This window comes from Marmota flaviventris, chromosome 3 (genome assembly GCF_047511675.1).
Source record: "Marmota flaviventris isolate mMarFla1 chromosome 3, mMarFla1.hap1, whole genome shotgun sequence".
NCBI classification, from domain to species: Eukaryota; Metazoa; Chordata; class Mammalia; order Rodentia; family Sciuridae; genus Marmota; species Marmota flaviventris.
The window spans coordinates 118,341,922-118,359,658 of NC_092500.1; the positions used below are offsets into that span (position 1 = coordinate 118,341,922).

At 39.3% G+C, this 17,737-nt stretch overlaps 1 protein-coding gene across 4 annotated transcripts in view; it reads left to right on the forward strand.

Annotated features, from left to right (window-relative positions):
• Positions 1 to 17,737, forward strand: part of Ccdc77 (coiled-coil domain containing 77) — a 51,165-nt gene that overhangs the window by 12,296 nt on the left and 21,132 nt on the right. Inside the window, exons 1-3 of one of the 4 annotated variants that reach the window (XM_027951218.3) lie at positions 972 to 1,051; positions 5,426 to 5,479; positions 7,654 to 7,891. In XM_027951218.3, coding sequence (XP_027807019.2) covers positions 5,442 to 5,479; positions 7,654 to 7,891 — 276 coding nt within the window. In that variant the 5' untranslated portion in view covers positions 972 to 1,051; positions 5,426 to 5,441. Of the gene's footprint in view, positions 1 to 971; positions 1,052 to 5,425; positions 5,480 to 7,653; positions 7,892 to 17,737 lie in introns of those variants that run through there. The other 3 variants (XM_027951220.3, XM_027951219.3, XM_027951221.3) reach the window with 3 other exon arrangements.

Below are 17,737 nucleotides of genomic sequence, written 5' to 3' on the forward strand. Positions count from 1 at the left end.
TGGATACATTAGTTTGTTTTTATGTGGTGGGGAGGATCAAACCCAGCACCTCATGCATCCTATGCGAGCACTCCACCTCTAAGCCACCACTCCAGCCCCATAAATTCATTTTGTAAAAGAAGCAATATCTGCTATCAGACAAACAGTAACATAACATTTAAATATATAATGCCCTGAGTGGAGAAATTGAACTCTAGGTCCTATCCTGGCTCTATGCTACCAGGTTATTGAAGGAGAAACTTTTTAAGAAGATATTTTTAAAAGTTTACTTACTTATTTTTATGCGGTGCTGAGAATCGAACCCAGTGCCTCACACAGGCTAGGCAAGAGCGCTACCACTGAACCACAATCCTAGCCCTGAGAAACTTTTTTTACTCTTCACATTCTTGAGACAAGCTTGTTAATTACACCATAGTAACAAGACGTGATGGCTTTTTCCTGTAAGCAATACCATGATTATGCATGGCATTTATGCAACATTCTTCATAAGAGCAAAGTTGTTGGACGAAAGTTTAAACCGGAGCCGGAGGCACGCGCACCTGTACTCCCCGTGACCTGGGAGGCTGAGGTAGGAAAATCGCAAGCTCCAGGCTAGTTCAGGAATTTAGCAAGGCCCCAGGCAATTTAGTGAGACCATTAATGCCCCCCGCCCTCCAACCACCACCACCACGAAATAAAAAGGACTGAGGCTGTAGCTCAATGGTTAAATGCCTTGGGTTCAATCCTCCGAACAACAATAGAAGCTTAAACCCATAGCTTCCAGAATTACCGTTTTGTGACAGGGAATTACTGTATGGGGGCGCTACATATCCTGGCCTAGGGCTACGTGCAGAAGCCAAACTACGTTTCCCGGCGACTTTTGGCGCGGTGAGAGGCCAGACAGGATGAGCTGTGCTTCTGCGTGGGACCAGCCTTCTTATTGGTGCGCAATCCAAAGGGTCGTGTAAACTCGCGGGTGATTGGACGGATTCTTGAACTCTCAGTGGCTCCGTGGTGTTCCCTGATTTGACTTGTTTTTCAGTTGAGTTCTCACGCGCCGGCTTAGTGTGTGGTGAGTCTGGGGGTTTCGGGTTTAGGAGGAAGGGGGTTTAGATAGGAGGCTTTGAGAAGAAGACCCAGTGAGGAAGAAGTTAACTGTGGAAGCAGTGCGGAAGGGAGGAACAGGATCCTGGAACCTGGGGATACTTAGACGAGCTGGGGGCCGGAAACGCAAAGTTAGTATCTGCAAAGGAGAGACCCGGGGCTCGGCCGCCCTGGGGAGCTGCGGCAGCGAGGGTCAAGGACGGGATGAAGTGAAAAAAGGAATTTTGATTTGTACGTACCGGAGATGAGTTCCGGTATTCCCTCACCCCATGCTAGTCCAAATCTGTTTCCTCATTTGTAAAATAAGGAAAAGTAAAACTACCTAACAGAGTTGTGGTTGGAGTAAATAAAATAGTAAGTTTCGGGTTGGGGGGTGTAGTGTTAAGAGTGCGCGAGGCCCTGGTTGGATCCCCAGCACTGCAAATAATAAAAGATACATATACAAAAACTCCGGTGATTTTTTTTTTTTAAATTTTAGTTGTAGTTGAACACAATACCTTTATTTTACTTATTTTTATGTGGCGCTGAGGATCGAACCCAGCGCCTTGCACGTGCTAGGCAAACAGTCTACCGCTGAGCCACCCCAGTGTTTGTTTGGGTTTGTTTGTTTGTTTGTTTGTTTTTAAGAATTTCAAGTTAATTTATTTTTCAGTTAGAACATTCTGGATGGAGAAAGTCAGAAAAGAATGAGGGGATAGTATTTAAAATGAATTTTCCAGGATGATCTTAAGTTCGAGGCTACCCTCCACAACTTAGTAATAGTAAGACCCTAAGCAACTTAGTGAGACCGTGTCTCAAAAAATAAAAAGGGATGGAAATGGAGCATAGTGGTAGACTACACCTGGGTTCAATCCCCTTACCAAGTACAAAAAAAAAAAAAAGGTTCAGAGGACCTATACAGGGGTGGGTAGAACAGTTAAACTGTTGTGGTCCTGGTAAGAATGTTTTGAGATTCTAATCAGGTGAAGTGGTGCACTTAGAAACTCAGGAGGCTGAGGCAGGAGGATCAAAAGGCCAGCCTGGGCAATTTAGTGAGACCCTGTCTCAAAATAAAAAGAGGGTTGGGGTTTTGGCTCAGTGGTAGGCACTTGTCTACCACATGTGAGGCACTAGGTTCAATCCTTAGCACCATATAAAAATAAATAAAGGTACTGTGTCCATCTACAACTAAAAAAAAGTATTAAAAAAATAAATAGCCAGGATTGGTGGCAAGTTCAAAGCCAGCCTCAGCAAAAGCAAGACGCTAAGCAACTCAATGAGACCCTGTCAGTAAATAAAATACAAAATAGGGCTGGGGATGTGGCAAAAAGCCCCTGGGTTCAGTACACAGCACTGGAATGAAAAAAAGAATATCTTGATGGTCTGACTTAGCATGGTCATTGTAAAGATAAAATATACAAAATTTTCTTTTTTATTTGTACACAGGGATTGAACCCAAGGGCACTTAACCACTGAGCCACATTCCCATCCCTTTTTTTTTTTTTTTTGAGACAAGGTTTCACTAAGTTGTTTAGGGCCTGGCTAAATTTCTGAGGCTGGCTTTGAACTTGTGATCCTCCTGCCTCAGCCTCTCCAGTTGCCCAGAAAAATATACAAAATTTTCATATGGTTCTATGGGAGGTTCAAGATAAGTAGTGACTATGTGAAGTAGCATGAACCTAGAGTCCCAGGTACTGACAGGTACTTAGGAGAATTGCTTGAGCCCAAGAGTTTGTGATTGGTTTAAGCAACGTAGCAAGACCCCTTCTCAGAAAGAAAGAAAAATAATCAAGTGATGAATTTAAACTGCCAAACCCAGGTTGTTTGGAAATGCTGAATTAGTAACTAATGGGAAAGTCAGAAGGGGCATGATTGGGTGGAAAAGGTTTGGGAAATATGAGCTGAGTGATTTCTGCTTTTAGTTCTTTTTTTAAGCTCTAATGGGAAATATAGGTGAAAATCTCCAGAACATAATTGAGAATTCAAATCAGGAGTTTGAAAGAGATGTCATTTATTCATATTCAACAGGTAGTTGTGAATTATTTGCCAAGTCAGATTTATATATTTATTTTTCAGTCTGGGGATTGAACACAGGGACATTCTAACTCTGAGCCACGTCCCCAGCCCTTGTTTAAAAATTAAAAAAAAAAAAAAAAAAATTTTAAGCTCTGCTGGGAATTACATCCAGGACCTTGTATATGTTAGACAAGTGCTCTACTACTGAGCTACACCCACAGCCCTTTATTAATTTTACTTTGAGACAGGGTCTCACTAAGGTGTTGAGGCCTGCCTTGAACTTGCAATCTTCCTTGGCCTCCAGAGTAGCTGGGATTATAGATATGTACCTGTGTCCTGGACCAAGTCAGATTTTAGATGATAGAGAAAAAAGCAGTAGGAATAATGATGTCCTTCAAGAAATGGATGGAGAAATGGTAAATTAAAAAAAAAAAAAAACACTTAAAGACAGAACTATTTGAAGCAAGGGAGTAAAATTTTCAGTAATAGTAGGCTGCTTTGAGTTCTCATGTGTCAAACATGGTGCTCAACCCTTTTATTTGCTGTTTCATTTAATCCTTACCCTACCTGTGACATGCAGCTGAGGTTTAGAGATGATCACGTGCCTCCGATACATAACTAATAAGGGGCAAAGCTTTCCTCAAACCTAAGTCTGGGGTCTGGGTATATAGCTCTGTTGGTAGAGTGCTTGCTGCAAATGCACTAGGGCCCTGGATTCAATCACCAGCACCACAAAAAAAAAAACAACAACAACAAAAAACTCTAAGTCTGATTTCAGGGCCCATCCTTGCAATAACAAAGCCATATTTTTAGAAAAGGTATTCAGCGCTTTCAAATAAACAACTTCTTAGCAAGACCCTGTATTCAAAATAAAAAGGGCTGGGGTGGCTCGGTGATTAAGTGCCCCTGGGTTCTCTAGTTCCAATAAATACATACATACATACAAAAGATATCTCCCATAATCCTACCATACCAATTCAATAACTTTTTATTTTCTGGATTTTTTGAGGGGTGGGGGTACCAGGGATTGAACACAGGGGCACTTGACACTGAGCCACATCCCAAGCCCTATCTTATATTTTATTTAGAGACAGGGTCTCACTGGGCTGCTTAGCGCCTCATTTTTCCTGAGGCTGGCTTTGAACTCGAGATCCTCTTGCCTCAGTCTGCCAAACCACTGGGATTACAGATATGCACCACCATGCCTGGTTTTCCTGGATTATTTTTTGACAGGAGACAAATCAACCCAATTTGGAGAGGTTGGTGGAAAGAGATGTGTTTAAAGGAAATTAATTAATCATTTCTATTTATTTATTTATTTTTTCATGGTACTAGAGATTGAATCCAAGGATGCTTTACCACTGAGCTATATTATAGCCCTTTTTTATTTTTTATTTTGAGATAGGGTCTCAGTAAATTGTTGAGGCTGGCTTTGAATTTGTAATCCTTCTGCCTCAGCCTCCCAAGCAGCTGGGAATACAGGTGTGTACCACTGTGCCTGATGGGGTTTTGTTTTTTGACTTGTACTTTAAAGAATCCCTAGAACTACTGTGTTGAGAATACACTACAAGCCAGGCACAGTGGCATGTATCTGTAATCCCAGTAGTTTGGGAGACTGAGGTCGGAGGATCACAAGTTTGAAGACTGCCTCAACAATTTAGCAAAGCCCTAAGCAACTCAGTGAGACCCTGCCTCTAAATAAAAAATAAAAAGGACTGGAAAAGTAGTTCACTGGTACAGCACTTACCTAGTATGTGTGAGGGCCTTGGTTTGATCCCCAGTGTCACCAGAAAAAAGAAAGAAAACTTTTCTGCATCTCCCTTATGTAATTTCAGTGAGAGGATTGTAGGGTTTTTGTTTTTTTGTTTTTTGTTTTCCACTACTGCCAGTAACATTGATAGTAAGGAGACTTTGTGTTTTTGTTTCTTTTCCCCAGTTCTGGGGATTGAATCCAGGGGCACTCTACCTCTGAGCTACATCCTTGTCCCTTTTTATTTTGAGACAGGGTCTCCCTAAATTGCCCACACTAGCTTTGAGCTTGTCTTAGCCTCCTGAGTAGCGTGGATTATAGGTATGTGCCTCCATGCCTGGCGAGGAGACTTTTCTTGCTATCTTCCAAATATTCAATATCATTCTGATTTTATTTGAAAATAATAATAAGGAAGAGTACTTTATGATACTTCAAAATGCATGAAATTTTAGGAGTTGGAATTACTTTAAAGAATACTACATTTAAAAGCATCACATTCTCTTTAGGAGGCAAATATAATGTTGGAGAGAGGACCAACCTCCATATCCTATAGTATTCTTAATGTCTTCTAATCATGAATTTTTGTGTATTTCATAGGTGTGAATAAGACAGCATGAACTTTACCCCGACACACAGCCCTGTCTGCAGAAAGTAAGATATTTACTTATTTTTGAATTGTTAAAATAAGATTTCAAGACTTCCATAGCCTTAATCCAAGTTAGTATAGGACCTAGAAGGTTTTGGAAATGTACTTCCTAAATTTCAGTTTGAGCTATATTATAGATCTCATTTCACTATTTTGTTCAGAATTTAGATTTAAAAACCTTTTATCTGGTAATACCAGAACTCATTTAGTGTGAGAGAGCTAGGCACATTGCTAGTAGATCCTGAGTGACAGGGAACAACCAGTATATAAACATGGAACTTCTAATTCTGGTTCTGCCACCAATTTGCTATATGCCACATCATCGTCATCTTGGTGCGATAGCTCCCATCTCAGGAGTACCTTTTAGTTCAATTAACCTATTTCCGGGAGTTGTTATTAGGCAACCACCTTTGAAGATATGAAACATTAAGTAAAATAGTATTTCTGTTTCAAGCCCCCCAACCCCTTTTGTGGTGTTACTGTGGATCTAACTCAAGGCCTTGTGCTTACCAAATATATGCTGTGTCTGCCATTGAGCTATAACTCCAGCCCCCCCAAAACTTCAGTGGTTGAGAAGATATTAGGTATTTTATTCATGAAGTTGAGTGGTTTTTGTTTGTTTGTTTGTTTGTTAAGAAGGATTGAATCCAGGGACTCAGGTGCATGTCTTTACCACTAAGCTACACTTACACCCCCAGCCAAGAATAAATGTCAATGTCTACTGTATATGCTTGCGTACTTAGATGTGAACATGTATATTAACGACATTTCATTAACTATATAATTGTAGGCTTCTGATATAAAGTTTATTCACTCTGATGTGCACTTTGTTGTAAATTACAGACAGTCAAATTGGATTGATTTTCAAATGAGTGTTTTTCTTCTGTACCATTTGTTTTCTAACTTTCATTGTATAGTTTAAGTCTCTTGTTTGCTAAAAACAAATAAACAAAAACTTCTTGGACATTCATATTATCTAGTCTTAATCTGCACAATTCAAGTCTCAGATGCTAGTTTAGTTATTTTTTGTGAGTGGGTTTTTTTTTTTTTTTTTTGGTTTTTGGTTTTATTTTTGGTGCTGGTGATTGAACCCTAGGATGCTTAACCACAAAGCCACATCAGCCCTTTTTCTTTTTTATTTTGAAACAGTCTCACTAAGTTGCTTAGGGCCTTGCTAAGTTGCTGAGACTGGTCTCGAACTTGAGATCCTCCTGCCTCATCCTCCCAAGCTGTTGTGATTACAAGCAAGTACCACTACACCTGGCTCAGGCTCAGGCTAGAGTTTAGGATCTATGTGGTTGTTCCTGTTGCTGTATGTCTTAATGAATCTTTTGGTAGGCAGTGGTACTGGAATTGAATGCCAGGGTGCTCTACAACTGACCTACATCCCAGTCTCTTTTTATTTTTATTTGAGACAGGGGTCTCACTGAGTTGCTTAGGGCTTCGCCAAGTTGCTGAGGCTGACCTCAAATTTGTGATCCTCCTACCTCAGCCTCCTGAGTCTCTGAGATTACAGGGATGTACCATCGTGTCCAAATATCTTGATAAATTTCTAATTGTTACTAGGTGGTCTTTCTTTCTTTCTTTTTTTTTTTTTTTTTTTTGGTACCAAGGATTGAACTCAGGGCTGCTTAACCACTGAACCATATCCCCAGACCGCTTTATTCTTTATTTTTGAAACAGGCCCTTGTTAAGTTGCTCAGGGCCTCTATAAGTTGTTGAGGCTGGTTTTGAACTTGCAGTCCTCGTGCCTCAGCTTCCCAAGCCACTGGGATTATAGACATGCACCACTGCACCTGGTCATTAGGTGTTTTTATAATTTTATATTCCATTTTTAAGTGATTTTTTAATAAATATATATATTTAGTTGTAAATGGATCTTTTATTTTTTTATATGTGGTGCTGAGGATTGAACCCAGGGCCTCACACATGCCAGGCAAGCTCTGTACCACTGAGCCATAACCCCAGCCCTCTTTATAGTCTTTAACATCTTTTGAATTTAGCTTTAAACCATTGACACTTAGAAGACATTTATAAGTTTATTCACTAACCACTTTCAATATATATAAAAACCTTAATTGTAAGCACTTTTAGAACACAAGTCCCCTTTTCTTTAAACATTATAAGACTTCATAAATGTTTAGAGAATTTAACAAATACATACTTTCTAATTTCATAGACCAACAATTGCCTCCAAATACAGTGTTGCTTCTGGCATCAATGGTCCCACCAGGAGGAGTAGAATGGCCGATTCAGTGGAGTCTACTCCCTTGCCTTCAATCAGAGATCGTCTGGCTGTCCTGTGCCCTTCTCAGGAGCTTCTGGAATATTATCAAAAGAAGATGGCTGACTGTGATGAAGAAAATGAGGACCTATTGAAGAAGCTGGAGTTCTACAAAGAAGCCTGTGAAGGACAGGTAAAAAAGAGAGAGAGAGATAATGTCTTCATGTGGTGGTGCAGACCTGTACCTAGTTACTTGGATGGCTGAGGTGGGAGGGTGGCTGGAGCCTTTACATTTGACTACTCTGACTACTCTTTAACTTTGTTGTTCATTCGATAGCTGCTGGTGCTCTTTTTTTTTTTTTTTTTTTTTAAGTGCTTGGAGAACCTTGTGCCCTCCATAGTTTTCTTAACTTTTCAGTTTTCTAAGTGCTGCATATCAGCTTCTGACATGTCCTTCTCTTCTAACCTAAATCTTGTCATGCATTATTTCCATAGTAACTGTACCACCTACAATTGTGCGATTATTCTTTTGCTCCACCTGCATAGTGAAACCCAACTGCACCTTAATCCATTTCTCTGCAACCTATTCTCCTGGAGCAGGATTTCTCAACTTTGGCATTACTGACATCTGGCCTGGATATTTCTTTGTCCTGGGGGAGGCTGTTCTTTGTCCAGTAGGATATTTAGTGTGTTCCCTGGCCTCTATCCACTAGATATCAGTAGCATAATTTCCTTAGTTGTGACAATCAAGAATGTCTATAGCCACATGTGGTGGTACATGCCTGTGACCCCAGCGACTTGCAAGGATGAGGCCAGAGGATTGCAAGTTTGAGACCAGCCTGGGTAACTTAGCAAAAGCTGTCTCAAAATAAAAAAGGACAACTGGGCACATGGCCTGTAATCCCAGCAGCTTGGGAGAGTAAGGCAGGAGGATTATTGAATTCAAAGCCAGCCTCAGCAATTTAGTGAGGCCCTAAGCAACTTAGTGAGACCCTGTCTCTAAATAAAATATTTAAAAGGGCTGGGAATGTGGCTCTGTGATTAAAGTGCCCCTGGGTTCAATCCTTAGTACCAAATAATAATAATAAAATTATTAAAAGGGTTAGGGATGTATCACAGTGGTAAAATGTTTGCCTAGCATGTGTGAGGCCCTGAGTTCAATCCCAAAGTACTGTAGGGAAAGGAAAAAAAGGATGTCTCCAGACATTGCCAAATATTTCTGGGGCAGGGGTTGGGCAGTGGAGGTGAAGGTATCTGTGCAGAATCCCTCCTGATTGAGAACCATTGTTCTAGAAAGGTCACTCAGCATTACAGAATGAGTTGATGGTAAACGAATTCAGCTGTACCTCAATCATCATACAGAAGTTTTCTTACCCATCTCTCTCTTTCTCCTCTCCCTCACATCTGTGTCATACCTTTACTACTCTCCTGTAGCCTACAACTTGTCTTAGCCTTCTTCCCCCAACAGGTAATTTACTTTCTAGTTCCTGGAGGAATACTAATTTTCATACATGAACTACCTTCTTGCCCGTCTACATAGCTAAAGACATCTAATTCTGTCTTGCCTTTTCTGTTGTTGCAGTGCTGGGGATTAAGTTCAGGACCTCACATATGCTGGGCAACTGCTCTAACCACTGAACCATATCCCTAACCCCATGTCTTATTCTTCAGGAATAAGCATCTTTACCTATTCAAGTTTGCTTAACATGAACTTTTTCTCCTCAGTGTATAAACACACTCAAGTCTTTCCCAACCCAAAAGGGAAAAAAAAAAAAAAAAAAAAAAAGCCCTTCTTGACTTGTGCTTCCCCCTCTGGCTACTCTTTTTATCTAGATGGCTGTTTTTTCCCAACAACACTTAGAGTATTTTCACTTTTCCTCTCAGTGACTCCTTCGCTGCATCTTCATCTCTATCCTCATAAGTCCACTCAAATTTTTCTTTCTGTGTTCTCCAGCTAACTATTTGCCAAACTCTTCTCTTTTTGACTTTGCAATATTTGTCACTATTGACCTATCCTTTCCTAAAATTCCCTTCCTGTCTTGATTTCTGTCGTTTTTCCTTCTTGGTTGCTACCTAGCCTCTCTGATCAGGTTTTGTTTTGTTTTTTCAGTCTCTGTCAACAACTCCTCTTCCTTAGTCTTAAATGTCAAATTTCCTACTATATGTGATCCTATTTAATCCATGCATTATGCTACTATAGTGATGATACCCAGATTCAATTTTCTCCTGAGCCCAAGTGAAAATATCCATATCTGAACTGACTTTCCTTTTTGTATACTACCCATCCCCCATACATATATACCATATATTTCCCCTCTCTCCATACCTTATCCCTTAACTTTTTCTTTATTTTGATTCTTAGTAAATGGTTTCATTGCCTACAGTTCTGCTCAGCCCCACTTGATCAAGTTCTGTGAATTCTGCTTCTAAAATATTACTTAATCCATTCCCATATCTCCATCACTATTGCCAGAATGGTAGTTCAGACCCTCATAGTTCAATTGAGGTATATATTATAATATTTTTGCCAGTATCTCAGCCTCTCCAACCTGCACCATGCTTTTCACTCTAGCAGTGTGAAATACTATAGTTATCCAAACATGTGAGACTTTTTTGGTGTGTGTGGGAGGGGCACATAACTGTCACTTTTATCAAATACATATATATTTATAATGCTAGATTTTTTTTTTTTTTTAATAGTCAGAATTGAGCCAAATGCCATAAGCAGGCCACAGTATGACTTAGGGTTGGGTGTGTGCTCCATGGGGGTGGTGAGCATTTTCTATTTCCTCCCTTGCATGGTTATATCTAGCATGCCCTGACAGATCAACCATGTCCTCAGTTTTGGAAGAGCTACAGGAAGTTACAGAAGAGATGACTATGTTGTGGGAAAAGGTTAGAGAAACATGATGCCCTAAGAGCTGGAAAATATAAGACAGAATCAAGAATATGATGCAGTAGAAATCACAGAAAAAGCAAAATGTCTTTTTTTTTTTTTTTTTTTTTGGCCATGGGTGGGGGGCGTTGAATCGAGGTGTCCTTTACCACTGATCTATTTCCCAGGTCTTTGTATTTTTTATTTTGAAACAGGGTCTCACTAAGTTTCTTAGGGCCTCACTAAGTTGCTGAGGCTAGTCTTAGACTTGGGATCCTCTTGCCTCAGTCTCCTGAGTCACTACGATCAGAGATGTGTGTCAGTGCACCTAGCTAGCAGAATCCCTTGGCAAGGAAAAGTCAGCCATGGTTGCTTCCATTATAACAGGATGTATAGTGAAGATCAGTTACTTGTGAATGGGATCAGGCAAATATGTTCCTGAAAATCTACATTACCATAACTGAAGCAAATCTGCACTGAGAATGAGCTGATATATTTCACAGAGAGATCATTTGATCTTTTGGTAAACAGTTTAAATGGGATCTGCCTTGCCCGCCCGCCATCAAACGACCCGGCCTGGAGGCGAGAGGGGGCCCAGCCGCCCATCTGCCCTCCCAGCAGGCAGGCAACCCAACCCGGAGGAGGGGCCCAGCCGCCCGTCAGTCCAACCAGGATGTGGGGCCGGCGTGGGGCCTGGGGGTGCAGACCGGAGGAGGCACAAAACGCAGAAGCTTGGCTTGCAGGACACCAGACCGAGCTCTGGACAAACATAAGGTCTCCCCAACACCCCCCACCTCATCAAACACGTGAGAAAAACAGATGGAACTCATCTTGGAAAATCCCACCAACCCTTAAAACCCATCAACCGGTGGGCGTGGCTACCAGCTCAGTTCTGCAACGGATCAGGCACCTGGTTTCCATCTCAGAGACTAAAACTAGAGAGGCTACAGGTGGAAGCTCAAATCCTCTCACACTGGCTACCTCCACCACCCTGAACGCAGAGACTCAAGCTAGGAATAGGCAACGCCACCTACTGGAAGAAAAAAAAATAAGAGTTCTGAGAGACTTTTTAAATTTTTTTTTTCTTTTCTCTTACTTTCTTTTTCCCTCTCTCTTTTTTCTCTTTCTTTTCTTGTTATTTTTTTTCTTTCCTTCTTACTCCCTCTATCCCACTTTCAACCTCCTAAATTTTACTAACTATAAGTAGGTATCTAAATACAGATAGGAGTTTGAATCTATACATTCCTGTATAAATTACCCGTCTATTGGTTAGAGCTCTCCAAAGTTACTAAGTTAGATTAACCCCATACCCTCACTCTTTTCCCCCTAAACATAGCATCCTACACCTGAAATTCAGTTTTCTTCATGCTACCAGAAATAGTATGCCTTTTATAAAACTAATGACTATATTTTTTAAATGATAATTGAAGCCAACATCGGTAGACTTAGAGGCTATCTATAATTGTATTAATAATGAAAACTTGTGCTTAGATGATGTACTATTGATATTGGGAACTGTTAACATTGTCTTTCTCCATAAAAGAGAGACTTTGGAACTATACAAGAGCAATATAAATATATAGGGGGAAAATCAATAACACAACAGTTTCACAAAGCTGGAAAGAAACGTGAGCAGTATGAAAAGATAAGAAAAGAAAGGACCACAAACAATGCAGGTCAATTCAACATTAGAAGAGGTAATATCTGCAGCAGATGGAATGTCAGATAAAGAGTTCAGGATATACATGCTACAGATGATCTGGAGTCTCAAAGAAGACATTAGACATCAAAATCAGACAATGAAAGATCACTTTGACAATGAATTACATAAACAAATCCAAGAAGCAAAAGATAACTCTACAGGGAGATAGAGGATATATTTAAAAAAAAAAAAAAAAAACAGAAATTCTGGAAATGAAGGAAACAATAAACCAAATTAAAAACTCAAATGAGAGTATTACCAGCAGAGTAGAACACTTAGAAGATAGAATCAGACAACGGAGACGAAGTATTTCAACTTGAAAAGAACATAGACAGCTCAGCGAGACTGTTAAGAAACCATGAGCAGAACATCCAAGAAATATGGGATAACATAAAGAGACCAAACTTAAGAGTTATTGGGATACAGGAAGGTATAGAGGTCCAAACCAAAGGAATGAGCAATCTGTTCAATGAAATAATACTAGAAAACTTCCCAGACTTGAAGAATGAAACAGAATCCCAAATCCTAGAAGCCTACAGGACGCCGAATGTGCAAAATCACAAGAGATCCACACCAAGACACATTATAATGAAGATGCCTAACATAGAGAATAAGGAGAGAATTTTAAAAGCTACAAGAGAAAGGAAGCAGATTATATTTAGGGGTAAACCATTCAGGTTAACGGCTGAGCTCTCAACACAGACTCTGAAAACTAGAAGATCCTGGAACAATATATTTCAAATGCTGAAAGAAAATGGGTTCCAACCAAGAATCGTGTATCCAGCGAAATAAAGCTTCGGGATTGAAGATGAAATTAAAACCTTCCACGATAAACAAAAGTTAAAAGAATTTGCAGCTAGAAATCCAGCGCTTCAAAACATCCTTGGCAAAACATTACATGAAGAAGAAATGAAAAATAACAATGAAAACCAACAGTGGGAGGTAGTACAGTAAAGGAAAAACTAATCAAAGAGGAAAAACAAATGTTAAGTAACAAAGATAAACAAATATGGATGGAAGTACAAACCATATCTCAATAGTAACCCTAAATGTTAATGGCTTAAACTCACCAGTCAAGAGACATAGGCTAGTAGAATGGATTAAAAAAAAAAAAAAAAAAGATCCAACAATATGCTGCCTACAGGAGACTCATCTGATAGGAAAAGACATACATAGACTGAAGGTGAAGGGTTGGGGAAAATCATACCACTCACATGGGCCTCGGAAGCAAGCAGTAGTGTCCATACTCATATCAAATAAAATAGACTTTAAGCCAAAGTTAATCAAAAGGGATAAAGAAGGACACTACATACTGCTCAAGGGAACCATACACCAACAAGACATAACAATCATTAATATATATGCCCCAAACAATGGTGCAACTATGTTCATCAAACAAACTCTTCTCAAGTTCAAGAGTCAAATAGACCACAATACAATAATTATGGGTGACTTCAATACACCTCTCTCACCACTGGACAAATCTTCCAAACAAAAGTTGAATAAAGAAACTATAGAAATCAATAATACAATTAATAACTTAGACTTAATTGACATATGTAGAATATACCACCCAACATCAAGCGGTTACACTTTTTTCTCAGCAGCACATGGATCCTTCTCAAAAATTGACCATATATTATGTCACAGGGCAACTCTTAGAAATTATAAAGGAGTAGAGATAATACCATGCATCTTATCTGATCATAATGGAATGAAACTGAAAATCAACGCTAAAAGAAGGAAGGAAAATCCCTATATCATTTAGAGAATGAACAATATGTTACTGAATGATCAATGGGTTACAGAAGACATCAAGGAGGGAATTAAAAAATTCTTAGAGATAAATGAAAACACAGACACGACATATCGGAATCTATGGGACACAATGAAAGCAGTTCTAAGAGGAAAATTCATTGTTTGGAGTTCGTTCCTCAAAAAAAGAAAAAACCAACAAATAAATGATCTCACACTTCATCTCAAAACCCTAGAAAAAGAAGAGCAAAACAACAGCAAAAGTAGTAGAAGACAAGAAATAATTAAAATCAGAGCTGAAATCAATGAAATTGAAACAAAAGAAACAATAGACAAAATTGACAAAACTAAAAGTTGGTTCTTTGAAAAAATAAATAAGATCAACAGACCCTTAGCCATGCTAAAGAAGAGAAGGAGAGAACTCAAATTGCTAGCATATGGGATGAAAAAGGCAATATCTCAACAGACACTACAGAAATACAGAAGATCATTAGAAATTATTTTGAAACCTTATACTCCAATAAAATAGAAGATAGTGAAGACATCGATAAATTTCATATGATCTGCCCAGTCAGGAGGATATACACAACTTAAACAGACCAATATCAATTGAGGAAATAGAAGAAGCCATCAAAAGACTACCAACCAAGAAAAGCCCAGGACTGGATGGGTATACAGCAGAGTTTTACAAAACCTTTAAAGAAGAACTAATACCAATACTTTTCAAGCTGTTTCAGGAAATTGAAAAAGAAGGAGCACTTCCAAATTCATTCTACGAGGCCAACATCACCCTGATTCTTAAACCAGACAAAGACATTTCAAAGAAAGAAAACCACAGACCAATATCTCTAATGAACTTAGATGCAAAAATCCTCAATAAAATTCTGGCAAATCGGATACAAAAACATAAAAAAGATTGCGCATCATGATCAAGTAGGATTCATCCCTGGGATGCAAGGCTGGTTCAATATACGGAAATCGATAAATGTTATTCACCACATCAATAGACTTAAAGGTAAGAACCATATGATCATCTCGATAGATGCAGAAAAAGCATTCGACAAAGTACAGCATCCCTTTATGTTCAAAACGCTAGAAAACCTAGGGATAATGGGAACATACCTCAACATTGTAAAAGCTATTTATGCTAAGCCTCAGGCTAGCATCATTCTAAACGGAGAAAAATTGAATGCATTCCCCCTAAAATCTGGAACAAGACAGGGATGCCCTCTCTCACCATTTCTATTCAACATAGTTCTCAAAACACTGGCCAGAGCAATTAGACAGACGAAAGAAATTAAAGGCATAAAGATAGAAAAAGAAGAACTTAAATTAGCACTATTTGCGGATGACATGATCCTATACCTAGCAGACGCAAAAGGTTCTACCGAGAAACTTCTAGAGCTAGTAAATGAATTTAGCAAAGTGGCAGGATATAAAATCAACACACATAAATTAAAGGTGTTCCTGTATATCAGTGACAAATCCTCTGAAATGGAAATGAGAACAACCACCCCATTCACAATATCCTCAAAAAAAAAAAAAATACTTGGGAACAACAAAAGAGGTGAAAGAACTATACAAAGAAAACTACAAAACACTAAAGAGAGAAATAGAAGAAGACCTTAGAAGATGGAAAGATATACCTTGTTCATGGATAGGCAGAACTAACATCATTAAAATGGCCATATTACCAAAAGTACTCTATAGGTTTAATGCAATGCTAATCAAAATCCCAACGGCATCCCTAGATTAGCAAAAGCAATTCTAAGCAGGAAGAGTGAAACTGGCGGTATAGCGATACCAGATTTTAAACTATACTACAGAGCAATAGTAACAAAAACAACATGGTACTGGTACCAAAACAGGTGGGTAGACCAATGGTACAGAATAGAGGACACAGACCAATCCACAAAATTACAACTACCTTATATTAGACAAAGGTGCTAAAAGCATGCAATGGAGAAAGGATAGCATCTTCAACAAATGGTGCTGGGAGAACTGGAAATCCATATGCAACAAAATGAAACTGAATCCCTTTCTCTCACCATGCACAAAAGTTAACTCAAAATGGATCAAGGAGCTAGGGATCAAACCAGAAACTCTGCGTCTGATAGAAGAAAAAGTTGGCTCTAATCTCCATCTCGTGGGGTCGGGCTCCAAATTTCTTAATAGGACATCTATAGCACAAGAGTTAAAATCAAGAATCAAGGGGCTGGGGATGTGGCTCAAGCAGTAGCGCGCTCGCCTGGCATGCGTGCGGCCCAGGTTCGATCCTCAGCACCACATACAAACAAAGATGTTGTGTCCGCCGAAAACTAAAAAATAAATATTAAAAAAACTCTCACTCTCTCTCTCTCTCTCTCAAAAAAAAAAAGAAAAAAGAAAAAGAAAAAAAAAGAGTCAACAAATGGGACATACTTAAACTAAAAAGCTTTCTCTCAGCAGGAGAAACAATAAGAGAGGTAAATAGGGAGCCTAACATCCTGGAAACAAATATTTACCCCTCACACTTCAGATAGAGCTCTAATCTCCAGAGTATACAAAGAACTCAAAAAATTAAACAACAAGAAAACAAATAACCCAATCAACAAATGGGCCAAGGATCTGAACAGACACTTCTCAGAGGAGGATATACAATCAATCAACAAATATACGAAAAAATGCTCACCATCTCTAGCAATCAGAGAAATGCAAATTAAAACCACTCTAAGATACCATCTCACTCCAGTAAGAATGATAGCCATTATGACGTCAAACAATAATAAGTACTGGCGAGGATGTGGGGAAAAGGGTACACTTGTACATTGCTGGTGGGACTGCAAATTGGTGCAGCCAATTTGGAAAGCAGTATGGAGATTTCTTGGAAAGCTAGGAAAGGAACCACCTTTTGACCAGCTATTCCCCTTCTCGGACTATACCCAAAAGACCTTAAAAGAGCATACTACAGGGACACAGCTACATCAGTGTTCATAGCAGCATAATTCACAATAGCTAGACTGTGGAATCAAACCAGATGCCCTTCAATAGATGAATGGGTAAAAAAAATGTGGTATTTATACACAATGGAATATTACTCAGCACTAAAAAATAACAAAATCAAGACATTTGCAGGGAAATGGATGGCATTAGAGCAGATTATGCTGAGTGAAGCTAGCCAATCCCTAAGGAGCAAATGCCGAATGTCTTCTTGATATAAGGGGGGGGGCGACTCAAAAAAGAGCAGGGAGGAAGAGCATGAGAAGAAGATTACCATTAAATAGGGACGAGAGGTGCGTGGGAATGGGAGAGAGAAGGGGAATCGCAAGGAAGATGGAAGGAGACCCTCATTGTTATGCAAAATTACATGTGAGGTGTGGTGTGAGGGGGAAGAAAAAAGAGAAAAGTGTCACAGTAGAGTGGATAGAGAGAGGTGATGGGAGGGGAGGGGAAGGGAGGGGGATAGGAAGGGTAGCAGAACACAATAGACACTAATATGGCTGTATGTATAAACGTGGCTGTATAACCAATGTGATACTGCAATCTGTACACGTGGAAAAATAAGAATTCACACCCCATTTGAATCAAATGTATGATATGTCAAGATCATTGTAATGTTTTGAGCAACTAATAAAAAAATTGAAAAAAAAAAAAGAGTCTAATGGGAGCTGGTATGGTGGCACATGCCTGTAATCCTGCAAATTCAAAGCCAGCCTCAGCAGTTTGGA